We start from the raw sequence: 18,536 nt of genomic DNA, 5'->3' as shown, positions 1-18,536 counted from the left end.
TTCAGCCTTGGTGAGCATAAGAGACTTCTTTCAAAAACATAAAAATATAGTACCGACCCCAAACTTTTGAATAGTAGTGTAAATATGCAATCAACTACACCACAATAATCATTTAGTAGTTGTTACTGAAAATAATGTCTCTCATTGTGAAGACAACACAAATTAAATTAGTCTCGTTTAGTTGATCCAAATGGCCTCAAGCAAATCTCTCGAATATATTCCAAAAATTCTCAGCTATGAACTTTAGCAAAACCAGCCAGGACTTGTTCTCCATCTGTCAAAAGATTTGAGTGGATTTAGTCCATGGCTCCGAATCATAAATGTGCCAGAGATGCCGGAATGATAGTAGTTAGAATTGTTTTATGGCACATTTTATTGTTCACAAGTACTAAGCTATGTTGTTGTGAAATTGAAATAAAACTAGTGAAAATTTCAGCTAGAATGTACAAAATATACATAAATGAAACAACCCTGCTCCTTATTCGCTGGAGCCATGCTGAGAGCATCGGATCAGCGCCTCTGAATAGCAGTGGTTTCATTCATTCAAGGGTGCATATTGCAGAATTAAACAAACATTTCACATCTGACAGATTCAGTCCTGCTAGCTTTATGGAGCTGCCTAATGTAGCCAGAAGTAGTGGCATCTCCAGACTTTTCAGTAGCGCTCTGTTGCGAAGTACAGAGAAAATCGGCTGTTAAACAATCAGCCAAGACTTCCAGCAGGGAATTAGTGAGAGCATGGCGTTTGTTAAATATTTACCAGAGACTTTGTTTTCCCCACTTCCATTTGTGCTCTGTAGTGTGCGCTTTCTATGTACAGCCCAGTCAGCGCACGTCAGGCTTGTTCTCTTTCTCTCAGTTCAGCTCAGTTGTCTAATTTGAGCAGGAACACTCCAGGGAAGTTGCCCTCATTGGTTGCCACCTGGGCTTATTGGCTCCGTCTATAGATTTTCGACTACCTGAGTGACTTCCCTGATCTTCACAGAACCAGCAGAATATCAATGGAACCCACTCTGCCATCTTTACACTCTCAAGATGCCTAAAGTCGAGTTTTTTCTCCTACAAGAAGGAGAGTTTGTACTTTTAAAGACATCTCGCCAAGGATGCAAACTGACAAACGATGGAAGGTTTTCTTGCTGAAGCCTCAGTTTGCTCAGAAGGAATAATGATGCTTTGTGTCCAGTGGCGGATCTAGAGTTTTATACATGGGGTGGCCAAGGCTAGACCATGGAAGAAAACCAGTGTATAACTCCAAACTGGCATAAAAAAAGCATGAATAAATCCTATGATTGCTGATTAATTCACATTCAACATACCGTGACTTCAAATGTTAGTCTATTGAAATAAGACTATTGGTTAGTCTTATTTCTATCATCTCATTAACCAGTGGTTTGAAGCAAACAATCTAACATTAACTTGTAGGCTACAGTGAATTTTGTTAATGTTGCTCAAGAAAACTAAAACTTCAACTTACTTAAAACAGGGCTGCCAACTTTTGAGTTCAGCCTGGAGTGAGAATTATTCAGGAATAATTAACAAGCTTGCGATTAAGTGTTATTTTTTCTCAATTTTTCTAAACTAAAGTATACAGGGAAAAAAGTAATTGATTTGTGTACAAGTTTATATTAGACAGTTTTTTTATAATAACCTTACATCTATACATTTTATTAATTATAATTAAAAGAGCAATTATGAGTAAATATATAGCTAATAAATGTAATTTGTTGCTAAATTCTCCTCTTTAGTGTGCATTTTTCTCACTAGTTTATGGACACAGAATGGATTTTCTGCTGTTATGTGACAATGTATTCTAGCTGCGGTCTTTCTGCGGTTGAAACGTTAATTGGATGATTACATGAGACTATACATTCAATAAGTTGTATTGTATCTTTCAACATGGATCGGATGTTCATTCAATGTTTATTTCATGCTAATTAGAATGCACTCCTCCTCCTTCGCTTTAACTTATGGGAGCATGCATGAACTATCACGCCACTAAAGAGCTCCAAAATTGAATTTATCGTTTGAAATCCTTTATAAGCTAACAGAATTTGAATGCTGAGACTTTGTTTCCTATTATCAAAAGTGACCTGCTCTGTCTTGTCTGTCAACTCGTTGTCTGTGTCCTCTCTGCTCTGCGATGTTTTTCACTCTGTAAGAAAATGAACGTGTGGCGCGAGTGTGCGTATGTGAGAGGCTGGAAATAGACGAGAAGAAGCGCGATGCACACTGATGATAGCATGATAAAAGTAATCCACAGGACTCATGTACTACATACTATCTATCATTCCAAAGCTTTTTTTGTTGTTGAAAGAAATTCATTAGACCATTTCACAGTGTGCTTTCAGAGTTCCTCTGAAACCCTCCACCTTCCCCAGCTCCACTTGTATAGATCTACTACAGGTTATTTTATATGCTATTTGTGCAACAGCAGTATGTCTTAAATACTCACAGCATGGACACTAAAAGACTGGAGTAATGGCTGCTGAATATTCAGCTTTGCCATCACAGGAATAAATTACATTTTGAAATATATTAAAATTGAAAACAGGTATTTTAAATAGTAATATTTTTTTCACAAAATTGCTGTTTTACCATATTTTTTATCAAATACATTTTTTAACTGGGACAAGACCCTCCCTCATGAACGTACCAAAGAAACCTAGTCAAGATTTTTGTCACACAGTGCTACCATATGAAGACTTAGACAATGACTCGTGTGAACCACTTTTATGATCATTTTATCGTGTTTCTTTGTTATTTGTGGAGCATTGAGCACCAGTCTTCATTCACTTTCATTATATTGAAAAGAATGCTTAGCATATTATTCAGTTTCATCAAAATCCATCTTTTGTGTTCCACTGAAGAAAGAGAGAAACTCATACAGGTTTGAAAGAACATGAGGGTGAACAATTCATGACAGAACTGTCATTTTTGGGTGAGCCGATCCTTGGAAATAGTATAAAGAGGGGAAGCAGCCAAACAGATGACTGAAAGACACTGCTGATAAACTTCTCTTTTTTCTTTCCCCCAGTGGTAAAATTGTTGTAGATGACAAAAGTAAAGCACCAGACATGGAGGTAAAGAAAAACCCGGCGGAGGTGAAGACAGTCCCTAATGAAGCCCCCCAGATGAACGGCAACGAGAGCAAAGCATGATCCGGAATGGGCAGCGTACAACAGTCGCAGACAGACAGCACCACACCACAACCACATCTCAAATACAAGGGTTTCTTTCTTCAGTGTCTTTAAGTTCGCAGAACAAAACACGTCTGTAGATATATAGAGCGCCTAAAGAGCTCGTGCATATGCCTTTTATTTTGTACTTTTCGATTGTTTTTACCATTGAAACATTTCTTTTTTTTCATCAGTGCAAGAAGGAAAGATTCTTCACCTCTAGCACAGTCTCCTTGACCTCTGTAAGTAAGATCAGTGTCTTTCAAATAGGCTTTTGAGGAAGTTCATTATGAGAAAAACAGTAATCACCTTTTCGCCTTTCATTCATTCAGCCCACAGTGCTGTTTCAATTATGTCCCGTTTTATTACATGCAGTATTGCCATTGTTATTGTCTGTCACATTCATTTTTTGGGGAACATTTTTTATGTTTTATTTGTGTTTAAATAATGTACAAAAGCAACCGCCTTTTATTTTATTTTTATTTTTTTCACATTCTTTTTTTGAGAGTTAGCGATAGATTTTTAGCATGCTTGCTTTGCAGAATTATTTTTCTATATGTCCTTTTTTTGTTTTATCCCAGCCCTGAGTGTTTACAGCATTTTGCTCCGATATCCCTCATTAACATAACGTTTGCTTCTCTAGCAAACCCGACTCAAACAGTTACGCAGGGTAGAGGTCTGAACTAGCTGTTAGGGTTATACTGTGCAAATCACCACTACTACTTTTTCCTTTTTTATATTACAACGCATCCCATTTCTCCTAAGCCTTAGAGTTTCTTCTTTACTTTAGGTGATACTTGCTTAAAAACATCCAGCAAGTTCTTTGAAAAAAAACATTAGGAACAACCAGGAGCTCTCCTTGAGAAAAATACAGTACAAGCGTTGCTGCTGCGTTACGTGCAGATACAGCTGTTGCACTTGTGGCCTAACGAAAACATCAGGCGCATCTCGCAGGATGTCCCATATGACGTCTGCCTGTTCCTCCATTGGCTTTTGCCCATTTAATTGATAAATGTTGCATTAAAATGAAGCCGTGACCCTTTGATACTAATAAAAATTCAAATGCTTGTCAGGTTTTTTTTTGTCTTAAATGGCCAAATTATTGTTTTACTTTTTATTTAAGCCATAGTACTCCGGTGTGGATCGTAGCATAAAAATATTGAGCCTGACTTTTTTTGTACAGTGTTTCTCATTCTTTAGGCTGCAAGCTTGTGCACTGTGAATGCGTGAAAACCCTAGTGTGAATACAGTGTGTTCTTTGTACTAGAATAAAACAAGCAAACAATAAAGTTTCCATAGGTTGTGAAAGCCGTAGCTGTTAGTTTAAATGATGTTCATCATGATAAGAATTTAAAAAAAATAAAAAAATTTAAAAAACGATGACGGCAGCAGAAGTGAAATGCGGACACAAAAGGAGTTGGTGCCTTCAATATAAACATCCTCTTGTATGCAGGCCTGCAGTCTGGATGGGCCACAGTGACGCTATTGTCTCTGTGACAACATACCCCAACGCTGTCAGATGGTCCAGATCTGTAAACTGTGAAAATAATAGTTTTGTTTCTTGATCAAATGTGTCGTCACTTGGTCTTTTGGGTCTGAGGGTGTAAATGGATTGTGGTTTTCTTAAATCTCGAAATCTCGACAACATGCCTCTATTTAATTGATGCAAAATCAGACCTATACCTATATAAATATATTCACACAGAAAACTGTCTCAATGCATTTTGTCTCATAGGCGCCCGAGGGTTGTCTGCTCACCCACCATTTAATTACAAAATCTCTTATTCATCCCATTTGGTCAAATGTCTCGTCAGTGACATCTATTTTTAAACCTGAAATAAGCATGCAATGTATTCTGAACTATAGATGTCATTGGTGTTAAGGTTACGAATTGAATTGCTAAATAACTGAAAATGTCAAAGACCTGTGCATTTATTTGAATGTCAGTGAACTTTTGTCATTCATACGTTCACTGTTGTCTGCTTTTACAAGACAAACATGGGAGCTGAATGATAACGTGTTTTAATAACTTTCATTATTAGGTCTTTAAACATTATGCTACTTGAATGTACGTTTGTGTTCTGTTAAGCATTTGTAATGTAATAATATTAATAATGAAAGTTATTTTTGAAGTGTTTCCAGCAGGATTCTGGTCTAATAAGCATCTGAGAGGCTTGTAGAAACTGTACCAGGAGGCATACGAGCTCTTTCTTATGATCTCTCTGAAAAACAAGCTTTTGATTCATACTGCCATTTAATGTGGGACCAATTTGTTTGTAAGTTTACACACAGTTTACCACCGCAACTGTGCCATCGTGCCACTTTAAAGACAAAGGTCTGTTCAAACGATTGTTTCCAAAGCATTTAAGGCTCATCATCTGAGCAGATTAAGCCTGTTTGATGTGTATTGGCTTCTCTCATCATTTCATTCTCATCTCAGACCTTTATAAGACATTCGTCACTTCATACCATACTGAGAGGCCCTTCTCACAGCTGTATACAGATTTTTACAAATCAAATGTCATCCCCATCCCCCGACTGCCACTGCTGTAAATACTAACCGACAACAAAATCTGACTTCATTCTGTCAAACAATTATTGTGTTCAATAAAATGAGAAAAAATATTTTATGTCTCCACTGTATCCTTTCACATGCACATCTGTTCTGGTGCAGTTGGTCGTTGAAACTTCAAGACATATCGAGACACTATCATGTTTTCACATAAGCTTGTTTTTCATAAAACTATTTCATTAGAACTTGCGACTTGGCAGAAAAGGCACTTATAATTTGAAATTTATATGAACACTTTAGTCATGCATCAGTATTATTTTAGTATTTATATGATTGTAGTTTTTGTAAGTATGTGCTTGCGTAATTTTTTCAAATTTCTAGTTATGTCAGTGCTTCAGAAAACTTCAAAAACCCTAGAACCTTAAGCTGTTTATTGTTGGGTTTCATTGTGATTGCTTATCCCAAATAGTGTGACTTTACTGGGGCATGTTGTCACAAAGTACAACATGTGTTTAATGAACTGTATCTTTGTCCTGGGCAACAGTGGAAATGTTCATTAGTTTATTTATATATATAAATTAGACCATCTGTGCTTGGTCTTGGGATAGACCGAAATATTACTGATGTAGTATTCAGGTATGACATAAAAATAAGCTTAAAATAAGTTATGAATATTTTAGATGTTACAATTTTTTTTTCCTAGAATGAAAACACAAGCATGAGACAAGAGCGTGCTGCGGGTGCGCACCATCACCACCAGATGGCGCACAAGAACACATTGCACCTTGCATAGAGCTTTGCTACTTTTGGAGACGCTATGAATTGATTCTTGACGTGATGATAACTGTAATTCAACTGTGAATAAACGGCTGTCAAAGTAACTCATGATTTACAGTGTGCATTTCGAAAAAAAACAAATGAAATGTGCCGTGTTTCTCAGTCATGACGGTGATAGAACAAAGATGTATTTCGAGTTTATGATTTTCTGATCTGGTGACTAAATCACAATTTTATTTCGTGAGGTACAATAATTTTAAAATGCTGTCAAATGAATTAATTCCCGTCAAAAGTGTCTCATCTGTTGAAAATGTCCGATTTGAACAGCTGCACTTGCACGTTGTCCTCCACTGGGTGGCAGTAAAGCACCGCTCTAAATGACTCACAACAGGCCATGTAATTAAAAACATACAAAGGCAGTGTTTTGATACATATATTTGTTTTTGTTTTGTTTTTTACCATATGGGTATTTTTACTATTTTGGAACGACAGATCTGTTTCACTTTGTAGCCAGAGAAAATGTGACAGTAGAAAGAAAGGCACTGGATGTAACAGCAGTTTCCTCTGTAGATAATCCATTCCAGAAATCTCCTTCCAGGTGCTTCCAATTCAAAATGGCTTTGATTAGTGGCCTGTTTATGTAACAGAGAAAGTTACAGACCCAAGAGTCCAAGATTCAAAAGAGTTTGTCACAAACTTTTAGCATTTATTATGCTGTACTTCACTATATTAAACATATCAGTCTTTAAATGTCATTAACAATTTTCACTACTTGGTTTCTCATTTCTAGTACACTAAGTAGGCCTACTCCAGTGTTGTTGTTTTTTTAGTTTAGCACATGGGCTCACAGATCGAGCTCCTCTGTGACTCATGAGCTTCTGAGTTCCTGAGGGCCTGGTCATCATGGACAAAAGAGCTGGAGAAGATGTTGGAAATACTGTATAGCCTACTACAGGTTTGAGCAACATCACAAATGGGTCCTTCTCAAAATATGGTGACATATTTTGTCCCCATATTTTCAGTGATTTGAAATAGCCTATTCAGAAACCCAATATAAAGAAACCCCATCATTATATAACTTTTTATTTTATTATACCTTTACATTTGATTAAATAGGCTAATATGGTATAGTTTGACTCTATACTGTATATTGTAATACATTTTTAATTATGAGAATTTGCTGCTTTTTTTTAAGTGTAATTTGTTGATTTTAGTCTATGTTTTTAATCTATGTTTTATGTTTTAAAATGTTCCTGGAACATTTTGAGAATTTGTTCATAAATGACCATTATTTCTCATACACTAAATATAACCCAGCATTTTTTAGAGTGTATGATTAAAGTAAAATAAAATAGAAAGTCCAGTTATACTGATTAATAATTCAATTTAAAACGTTTTGTTATTCTGTCAGTCTAAAAGTCCATATATTTTGAAAATGACCCACATCTGAATCGGTTTGATTTTATTCATCTCATGAAGCCAGGTTAATTACCATTAATGGTAACACTTTATTTTAGGGTCTCTTAACTAGTTGCTTATTAGCATGCATATTACTAAAATATTAGCCATTTATTAGTACTAATTAAGCACATATTAATGCCTTATTTTACATGACCTTATTCTACATCCCTAATCCTACCCAATACCTAAACTTAACAACTACCTTACTATTAATAAGTAGCAAATTAGGAATTTATTTAGGGAAAATTCGTAGTTAATAGTGAATAAGTGTTCCCTATTCTAAAGTTTTACACCATTAACTTATGTAAATGATCCTGGCAGGTTCCACTGAATGTTGTATTATGGAAACAGACTCCACAGGGAGCAGAGACCCCATCATCAGGTACTGATCTGTGTGTCTGAAACCTGCATAAGTTGTCACTACCTAAATCACCATCGCAATAATAACCATTGAGTATTTTATCAGAGTATTTTATCTGATCTTATCTGAGACCCGGTCAGGGGACAGAGGAGGCAGATGAACATTTCTTAGAGTTGATAGATTCTCTCCAATTTTGTACATATTCATTGTAAATCAAAGCAAGCTAAACATAGTTATAGGAACACCCCATTCTGGAAGAACTTGCTTTGCATTGTTTAAAGGAGCAATGTGAGACAGGCTTATGTTACAGCAGCTCTTCAGGTCCTGGGTCACCTCTGGGTCATGGAATTACTGAAACCTTTGCATGAACCATCAAGTTTGAAGAAATAGTTTTCAATTAGAAAGATTTCATCCGATATTCACACATATTAAACATCTAGTAGTGTAGGCACATCCGCGGGTCTAGCGGTACAACTTGTGCTAGTGGGTTCTCCACCCTCGTATAGTTTTTCCTCATTAAAACCAAATGTGTTCATCAGTGATTGTATGTCAAGAGCATGTTTGTGTGCATTTATATGTGATTTCGAATAGAGTGCCTCCACAATAGCCTATTAGCAACAGATTGAAGCGCTCGTCTGTGCACTGATAACAGCAACAACGAGCACTCGGCATGATTTTAAAAGCAACACATTTCAGCGCCAGATCGCCTCTTATTTAACACAAACGAACGAAATTAGTAGCCTACTCTACTAGTCAGCTAGAGATGTTTCATTTGTAATATATATATCTGTACTGCGAGATATACATTTGACATCAAGCTTGCATTAACAGGGGAATATCCAAGCTGTCCGCTCACACGGCAGGCGCAAATAGGCTACACCAGGGCTGTCCAAACTCGGTCCTGGAGGGCCGGTGTCCTGCAGAGTTTAGCTCCAACCCTAATTAAACACACCTGAACCAGCTAATCAAGCTCTTACTAGGCATAGAAACTTCCAGTCAGGTGTGTTGAGGCAAGTTGGAGCTAAACTCTGCAGGACAGGACCGAGTTTGGACAGCCCTGGGCTATACGTATCAGATTTATTTCCACATGTGAATGAGGCCTGAGACCGACCCGAGAATATCGGAATCCATGTGCTTTTTTCCTGCTTATAGCCTATACGTTCGTGGGCCATTTCCGATCTGTGAAGAAAAAATAGAATTGGGTCACTTGAACCATGCAGTGTAAATGCAGCCTTTGATTTGCAAATTGATTTGACAAATTATAAATGATTTAACAAAGCGTCACAAATGATTGCACAAAGAAAACTGTACAATGAATGTGCTTTCCTGCATGCCAGCTGAAACCCCTGAGCTGCTCAGAAATCAATATACCCAGCTTGTTGCTTTCTGCCATCCTACATAAATATGTACAAACATTTCACATTTATTCATCATTTGCAACAGCTTAAACGAGCTCTGCTTTCCACATTACTGTGCTACTGCCTTTGCTAAATCAAACACATGGATCTTAGTTTATTTATGGTTTAAGCATTTTTATTTCATCATTGGAGGCATCAGCCCTGTAATGTCTCAAATTAATTTGGTTACTGTAGTTTTCACTCTTTTCAGTATTATTTCAATTGAATAATATTTTCATTATATTTTAATGCTATATATCTTTATATTATAGTGTAATCAGTTATATCAGCTTGTTATTTTTATTTTATATTAATGATAATGTATTAGCTTAATCAGTCATAGTGTATTCATTATTTTTTATCAGTGTCAGGGTTATTATAGTTAAGACTATACCAGCTTATTTTTATTTATTTTTTTGTTTATTTTTTATTAATTTATTTTGTTATTTTAGTTTCGTATTTTACCACATTCAATTTATTTCTGTTCTTACTTTAGTTAGGCCTATTTCCCCACAACTTTCCTGTTAGTCACATGCTTTACTGGGAAATAAATGCCTAAATCTTGCAATGTTCCTCTTGCTTTCTTCTTCTACCTGGCCCATATAAGTCCTTCTTGTTTTCGCAGAAGAATGCTGTTGTCCCATCAGATTAAGCAGAAGAGAACCGCATAGTAGCATGAGCTGCAGTCGTGGCCCGTCCCGTCCCTCTCTGGCAGTCTGCAGACAAGATTATGTAACGCTGGTCCCTTAAACGGTGTGGCAATTGCCAAACACATAGCATATGCTCTATCAAAAGTCTGATTTTAATATTTCCTGTTTAGATGCACTCACTTTAAACTTCTCAAGATGTTGATGCAATGAAAAAAAGTGGCTTTCGAACATTTATTTTGGTTGAAGCCACTGCCATATGGTTTAACATGGCTTTCTTCTGGACCAGGGCCACTTTGGCATCACTTTTATCTCTCTCTCTCTTTCTTCTTCAATAGCAGCCAACACATACCAGCAGATTAGAGGCCCCTATAGTCTTCCTAACCCTAACCACTTAACAATGGTGTTAGCTGGGGCCATACAGCTGGTCCGGTCCTGGATGGATCTCACATAGCTCCTCAGTCTGTGCAAGATGCTTCCTGTTACTGGAATTATACTGTAAACACTTGTTGTTTATGCCTGGAAAGGATAAATCTGACAGTTGATCAAATCAACATTTGGACCGTTACCACTCATTTACATAACGCGGTAGAAATTAAAGTGACCAGGCCTTGTTTAAATGAATTAAACAGGACTGAATAACATTTTTAAATGACATATTTTAGTTCGACCTGTGTGTTGGAAGTAACTCTGCTAGTTGCTTGGAGTTTTCTGTTTGGTTTTGACTGCCTGCCCAGGCCCATGCTGTGAAAGCCAATGTGCATTCCAGTTGAGAACATTCTGCTTCGTATCCTCCTCCATGTCCTAAATCATTCTCCTGTCATAGCATGCGGAATTATTTTCTTCTATTTTTCATTCCAGCTCATCCACGTCAATGGGCCTCAAAGTCATGCTCTAGCTCTCAAAGGAAACTGAGAATGGCCATCACCTTTTAACCCAAAGAATTGCTCCTGTAACCACAGAGACTGCAATCTAGGGTTGAAAATACATGTCGGTCTGGAAAAGACTCTTGTAATTCAGAGTTTTAAAGTCCGGTTAGACAAATTTGCTATTATAAATCAGCGTAGTGTATAGGTGGTCAATCATTACAGCTTGCAGTTCATTGACAGCACTGCAGAAGTCATAACTCAAACGGAAACGAGAGACAGTCCAGTATACTTTGATATATAGCATCTCTGTTAAATGGTGTGTTCAACATCTGTTAGAAGACCAGCTGGTACCCAGGAAAAAATAGCAAGCAGGGGTTTCATTTAAATTAGCCTCTGTTTACATGAGCCCAGCTGGATTTGTGAGCTTCTTTTATCTCTCTCTACGTGAGACAAAAAAAAATGTTTTAATTAAGTCTAATTTTTCAAAGTCCTAGGGAAGAACATACCAAATAACTTGTTAGGGATAGCGCTAACTGTTCACCATAACTGTTTTAGCACAGGAATGCCTTCCTGCCAAGCATCTCTGCCAGAAGCACCTTCGCCGGTGCCGTTGGACCAGCTGTGGAGTCATCGACCGGGAGCCACCCTTCACTGGTGTTTTGCCCCTTTAATCCCGCAACATCTCAGGGTGGTGGAGCAGAGACAGGGAGTCTTGCGACCAAGTCTTGCACAAGCTTGCGGAAGTCCTGGAGACGTGCAGACTGGAAGCAAACAGGGCCCAGTCAGTAACATCTCAGCAGCGGATCCACTTTGTCAGGCAAGGGGAAGAGAGCCAAAGCAGCAGTCTGATAGAGTTGTCTCTCCTGTCACCGGGAGGGGAGTGGAGGATGGCAACTGATCTTGACCACCAGCTAAGGTTCCCGGTGGAGATCACCGTATGAGTAGTGAGCAGGAGCCAGACTCTACCTCCCTTGTGCTCCCGAGGGTTGCTTGTGGGTACATCTCTGGTGCAGAATCCTGGTTCCCTTGATAGCAGAATAACACTGCAACCTCAAGTTGTTAGGTCCTTCAGGGTCTCCTTGAGGTGGTAGCTTCCAGGTGGAGCACAGTGGTACTCCTCTCCTCTCCCAAGTGATATTGCCTACCCTGCTCCCTGATGACCTTACCGGGTGTTTTGGCTTCGAGAAGCCACCCTGGCCAGGCGACTCATGAGGTGAGCTAATTATTTTTTGCATTAAGGTCTCCTTGAGATTTAAGCTCCTTGTAGCCATGCTGCAAATGTACTGAGCTCGAGTATTCCTCTCGCTGAGTTGCCGAGTAACTCCACTCTTGAACAGGTCTTCAGGCCCACAATGCCTCCCTGTTATACTGCCCTTACAGTTGAACCGGTGAACTCCCATCTCTTTGAGATACTTTTTGAGTATACCGTTTTCCCCAAGGTATGAGTGTGATTGTATTCCCTTCTTTCTGAAGGCCTATTATTGAGTACTCGGTCTGAGTCCCCCTCTCATCTCTGGTGCTCTGTGAGGCAACCATACCAGTTGGAGTAGGCCTTTCATCTGGCCTCCCTGATGACCGCCTCTGTGTTTGAGCCTGGCATTGCTCCCCTCATTACAGGGTCACTTATGAGCATGCTGCTTCTATTAATTTAATAGAGGAACTTGCAGAAAACTAGTTGCCTTTTTTCTGCATTCGTTCATTCGTTCGTTCATTTATTTACTTTGTCCTGGTTTATGATGCTTATCCGTTGTATAGCTAAGATATTTTCAGTATGGTACCAGTCCAGTTTTGTTTGTTAACGTTCTACTTATAAGGACAGTCACTTGTTTCGAATCAACCCTAAATTAATTAGTGTTTTTTAACAACATTTGTGAGTGAATAATTCAGATGACTCCCTTATAAGTACAGTCACTTGTTTCATTCCTGAATGTATCAGTGTTTTTGAATGAATCTGAGTAAATGATTTAAAGGAGACATATTATGCCCCTTTTTACAATATGTAATATAAGTCTCTGGTGTCCCCAGAATGTGTCTGTGAAGTTTCAGCTCAAAATACTCCACAGATCATTTATTATATCATTTGAAAATGCCTATTTTGAGTGGAAGCAGAAACGCGCTGTTTTTCGGGCCTGTCTTTTTAAATGCAAATGAGCTGCTGCTCCCCGCCCCCTTTTCCAGAATAGAGCTATGCCATTACAGCTCTACCTGCTAAAAAAAACATCTGTTTTGGTTCTGATTATCATGGTTATCGCTCTGAAATCATGCGTTTTAAACCATATGAGTTTAAACTTATGATATAAGGTTTTCTGAGAGCACACACCCGAAGCACATGGACAGAAAGCGGCCACCACACAGCATGTGAGTACTAAACTAAGTTCTCATTCACACACAAGTTAACGTTAAAAACACACACGAGTCATCTGTTTTGGTTCTGATTATCATGGTTATTGCTCTGAAATCATGCGTTTTAAACCATATGAGTTTAAACTTATGATATAAGGTTTTCTGAGAGCACACACCCGAAGCACATGGACAGAAAGCGGCCACCACACAGCATGTGAGTACTAAACTAAGTTCTCATTCACACACAGGTTTACGTTAAAAACACACGAATTACAAAAAACAGTCACAAAAAACAGTCGGTTATGTCCGTGAAGGTAAGCAGCTGGGAAATAAATCGCATGTTTATTTTAGATCTGTGTGGCAGCAGCAATATACATTAAATAAATCAATAAATCCACTGCTTGTCTCCTCTGAGGCTGGGTCTGTAAATAGTGTTCTGTGCTCATCTGTGCAGCCCAAAACAGAACAGTTAGCATGTTTTGCTCAAACTTTCGCCATGGCATTAGAGCTGGTACACCACTGTCGCTTGCGAAATCAAATGACGGCGCAGTGGGTGTAAACTTACAGGTTAAGGGGCGGTAATATTATAATGAAATCCCTTTGCCACGTCACCAAGGGAGCGAAATCAGATGCGCTCGTTTTCTCAGAGGCTTTCCGAAAAAGGCTTCCCAAAACAAAGTTACTTGGTTAATCTTTTTCACGTTTCCTTGGTTGGTAGATGCACTGGGGACCTGATTATAGCACTTAAAACTTGGAAAAGTCAGAGTTTCATGATATGTCACCTTTAAATGATTTATAAGGACAGTCACTTCATTCCTGATTCGAACGAGTGAATGATTTAAGGTCAGTCACTTGTCTCCACTTAATTTGATGTATCGATGTAACCTGCAGAAAGAGTCACTGAAAAATTCCCACCTCTAATACAGAGACTGGCAGTCTGTCTGGAAAGTGAAAACACAAACAAGCAGAGTGATACAAACAGTAGAAAGTACCAGCGCCGTTAGACTACATCAGTGCTCTTGGAACACCACTCAGCCAATAAAATTTGAGGACTGGAAGTAACTGTTGCATAATAAGCTATATTTTTTAGCTATGCAGATAATGATTTTCTTTGCAGACAAATGTGTGAGACTACAGTGTGAATAAAAGTGAATGCTAATGATGTTAATTCTAAATTATGTTCAAATGCTCCCGTGGGCTGAAGCAGTTACTGTACAGTGAGAAATATTTATAGTGCATCTATTTGCATTATTGATGGGAATGAGGCTCATTTGAATAGCACTGGACACGGACTCAAGGTAGTAAATCTTCAAGGCTCCGCTGACTAATATGTTTAATTAGAGGTGATATATTACAGCTTATTAATTATTTACAATAACGGCAATCATGTCTGCAGTCATAGGGGAAAAGAAAATGAGGATCCTTAGAATAAAGAAGGTGAGGTAATGAAAGTACCAAAATAAAATTGAACGAATGAGAAACGAAGAGGTTGTGGTGTGCAATGCCATGTATTCAGTTTCTTGGTATTTGCTGTAGATTTGAGGAGAATGTAGGAGGAGAGACGTGAAGCCGATATCCTTGAGTGGTTAAAGGCCTGTGTGCCTCCGAAACCGCTGTGAAAGGTGAACTCGGCACTGGAGAAGAAAAGCTGCGGCCTCGCAGGGATTAGCCACAGGAGATTCCCTGTGGATAGCTGTCCCTTTTTTCCCAGGGACACTGTAATATGATTACTCTGTTGTTTGCGCCCGGTCCAGTGGTTAAGCACTATGGAGAGGAGGGTTCGGCCACCTCCAGGATGGACAATGAGAGATTTTTTTTGGAGGGAAAGTTGGAATTCTGCTTGACTGAGGACAGCTGGGGTCTTACACTTAGAGAGGAGAGAAGGAGAAAAAAGTGGCCTTTTCTTTTGCTGAATGAAAGGCATGTATGGTGCTCTGTACCACTGCGTTCAGCAGAGGTGCACCAGGCAGGGTCAGCAGGGCTCTTTGGATCTCTACAGAGGCCCTAGGCTCCCCTCCTGCATCCCTACTGTTACACAGAGGAAAGGCATTCTCCGACAGACGTCACTGCAAATGTTTATCTTTACAAATAACAAACAGTTTTCCTCGTTGCCCTTTTGAAAAGCTCCAGGACGTGTTTGTTTGCAAAAAATAAATACTGTCGAATTTCATCACATGTGTTTCATTTCATTCCAATTAGTGAGTGAAAGCACAAAATACACTCAATCTGAGGCAGTTACTGAATGTAATAGTTTAAAAATCAGGCACTGGTCTATACTGGTTTGAGCTCTCTCATACTAGTATATGTTTAACCTCTCATTTGAGGCCTCGAATGATGGAGTGTGTGTGTGTGTTTTTTTTTTTCTTCAATCAGAGGATTGCTGTGAGCGCAAGCCTTAGTCAGCACTGTTTGTTTGACGGGCCTGTCATTAATGATCATTGGCATTGTTTAAACTGTTTTGAATGCCCAGGTCTTGTTCAACAGGAGGACAATGGTCTCTCTAAGCTGCTTCAGACCTGAAAGAAAGTTTATAAAATTTCCACCCAATGGAAACTGCAGGGAAGCTCCTTTTAAAGGGGTTAGTACTCATTAGAACACTCTGGTTAAGGGCCTGGGCCGCTCCCATAAAAGGAAGAAAACCACCCACTACCATATTGGAAAAGTGCACCTATGATGGACAGTGCACGTCATACTCATCTCATCTGACAGTTCTGAAGTAGACTTGGCACCACCTTTCCATTCATTTTAGTGACAATGCCCTGCCCCTTGCTAAATTTAATCAGTTTTACTACCAATTTTAAAAGTACAGTAATCAAGAGAAGTTTTTCTATTTAAAGCTCTTGTGATTAATGACGATACAGTGTATGAAATATTGAGGTGACCCCCCCACAGTACCTCGCAGATTCAGATCATTTGGTATTAACAGTCATTAGGATCAGATGAGCCGGTTATGAGGAAGAAAAGAAGATTGAAGATTAGGTGTGCGAGACAGAGGTCAGTAATGGAGAGTCGGATACAAGGAAAGTGGATAAACTTATGATGTGAGAGAATGACTGTAACTGAATCTGTAACTTAGATGGGGGAGAGCAGGGATAATTCTAAGTTTTTTTTTTCCCCTTAGTCATTTATAAAATGTATGAATTTATTTTGTCAATTAAATGTATGATCTAATTGAGTCAGATACATTTAAATAAGTACATGAAGACTGATGTGAGATACATAGTCTGTAACTGTAAAGGGGTATGCGATTTAAAAAAACTTATTAAAAAAACTAATGTAAATTTATATATTTTAAATATACATGTTAAATGGATAAGATCAAGGACATACAACAGCAGTTATGTCTTAAGTTGTCATCTGTGCAAAAGCATATTAGTATAGTAAAATTGAAAACCTAAAATTTACACAGAAATGTATATAAAAAGTTTTAACTCAACTTGCCCCAAACAGGTGTTTTGAAAACATTTCTGTCAACTATTGCCCCCTTAGTCATTTATAAAATGTATGAATTTATTTTGTCAATTAAATGTATGATCTAATTGAGTCAGATACATTTAAATAAGTACATGAAGACTGATGTGAGATACATAGTCTGTAACTGTAAAGGGGTATGCGATTTAAAAAAACTTATTAAAAAAAACTAATGTAAATTTATATATTTTAAATATACATGTTAAATGGATAACATCAAGGACATACAACAGCAGTTATGTCTTAAGTTGTCATCTGTGCAAAAGCATATTAGTATAGTAAAATTGAAAACCTAAAATTTACACAGAAATGTATATAAAAAGTTTTAACTCAACTTGCCCCAAACAGGTGTTTTGAAAACATTTCTGTCAACTATTGCTGAAACTTTCCAATATTCTAGGAAGAGATTTGGAGGCTTGATATGGACACTGATGTTACATTTATTGAGTGTTACAATTATCCATGCTCTCCTCTAAGTTTGCATTTCATTTTGCAAATACAAAATAGTAATCAGTGGCTGAAATGTGCATGTCCTAATACACAGAGTGCAGTCAAGAGATTGTGAGATCTGTGACATCTGAGAATGGGATTCTTGTCACTTGAAACCAGTAAAGGTTTACCAGCACAGTTCTATTGTTCGGCCTGCTGATGATACCACCTCAGTATTGATCAAGGGATCACCTTGTCATCTAACCAAACAGGTATAAGGCTGGAGGGAGAGTGAAGGCAAATATGCACTCAGTAGAGCAAACGGCTCTGTCAACATGACTATTTCAATCCATTAACAAAGATAGTGTCATCTATTCTTCTTAATGAAAAGAAAATGTATTGCTGTAAATGCACCCAAAAGTGTGAAGTTAGACATTTCTAATTAGATTCAAGATTTAAAGTACCAAAAATGTAAAATAAAATAAGTTAAAATCATAATGAAGTACCTAATAATATAATTAGGAATTACCGTGTCATAAATCCATTTAAGCCTAACTCTAAATCTGCAGCTGGCTCAGATATGATAACCTTTATGGATGAATTGGATGAATTGCATGATGGAATGGATACCTACATGATGAAATGTTTCAAAGGAATTTTTAGCCATGCACAGGGAGGGGCATTTTGTACAGGGGGAAAGCCAGCCAAGGTCAGAGGTAGGGGTCAGAGGTCATGGGGGCGGGGCCCAAATCCATAAGACACCCCCAGGATTATACAAGTGTAAAAAGAGCCTATTCAGTCAAAGCTTTGAGTGAGATTTACAAAGATCCACTGTTAGCTCAGTGGATACCTCTCAAGAGCAAAACCTCCAGGGTATGTCATTACCTACCTCAGTACATCACTAATGATGATTTATATATGTGAATATGTGCTATATAGATAAATAGGCAACAAACACGCTCTTAGTGCATTCAGAACCTTAATGATGTTATGCATCAAAATATGTATGTGTAGTTATAATAATTTCATAAATTAAATTATAAGTGTCTGCAACTGTATGTATGCATGCTGTCACACTCCCGCAGAGCCAAGG

At 38.1% G+C, this 18,536-nt stretch overlaps 1 protein-coding gene across 1 annotated transcript in view; it reads left to right on the top strand.

Moving 5' to 3' along the window:
* Positions 1–4,551, top strand: part of LOC107551657 (neural cell adhesion molecule 1-B-like) — a 36,334-nt gene extending 31,783 nt beyond the window's left edge. Inside the window, exon 10 of the mRNA XM_016233354.1 lies at positions 3,035–4,551. Coding sequence (XP_016088840.1) covers positions 3,035–3,158 — 124 coding nt within the window. The 3' untranslated portion in view covers positions 3,159–4,551. The remainder of the gene's footprint in view (positions 1–3,034) is intronic.
* The last annotated feature ends 13,985 nt before the right edge of the window (positions 4,552–18,536 follow it).

This window comes from Sinocyclocheilus grahami, unplaced genomic scaffold (assembly GCF_001515645.1).
Source record: "Sinocyclocheilus grahami isolate Dianchi unplaced genomic scaffold, SAMN03320097.WGS_v1.1 scaffold428.1, whole genome shotgun sequence".
In the NCBI taxonomy this organism is placed as follows: domain Eukaryota; kingdom Metazoa; phylum Chordata; class Actinopteri; order Cypriniformes; family Cyprinidae; genus Sinocyclocheilus; species Sinocyclocheilus grahami.
This window is presented reverse-complemented; position numbering and strand designations above follow the sequence as displayed.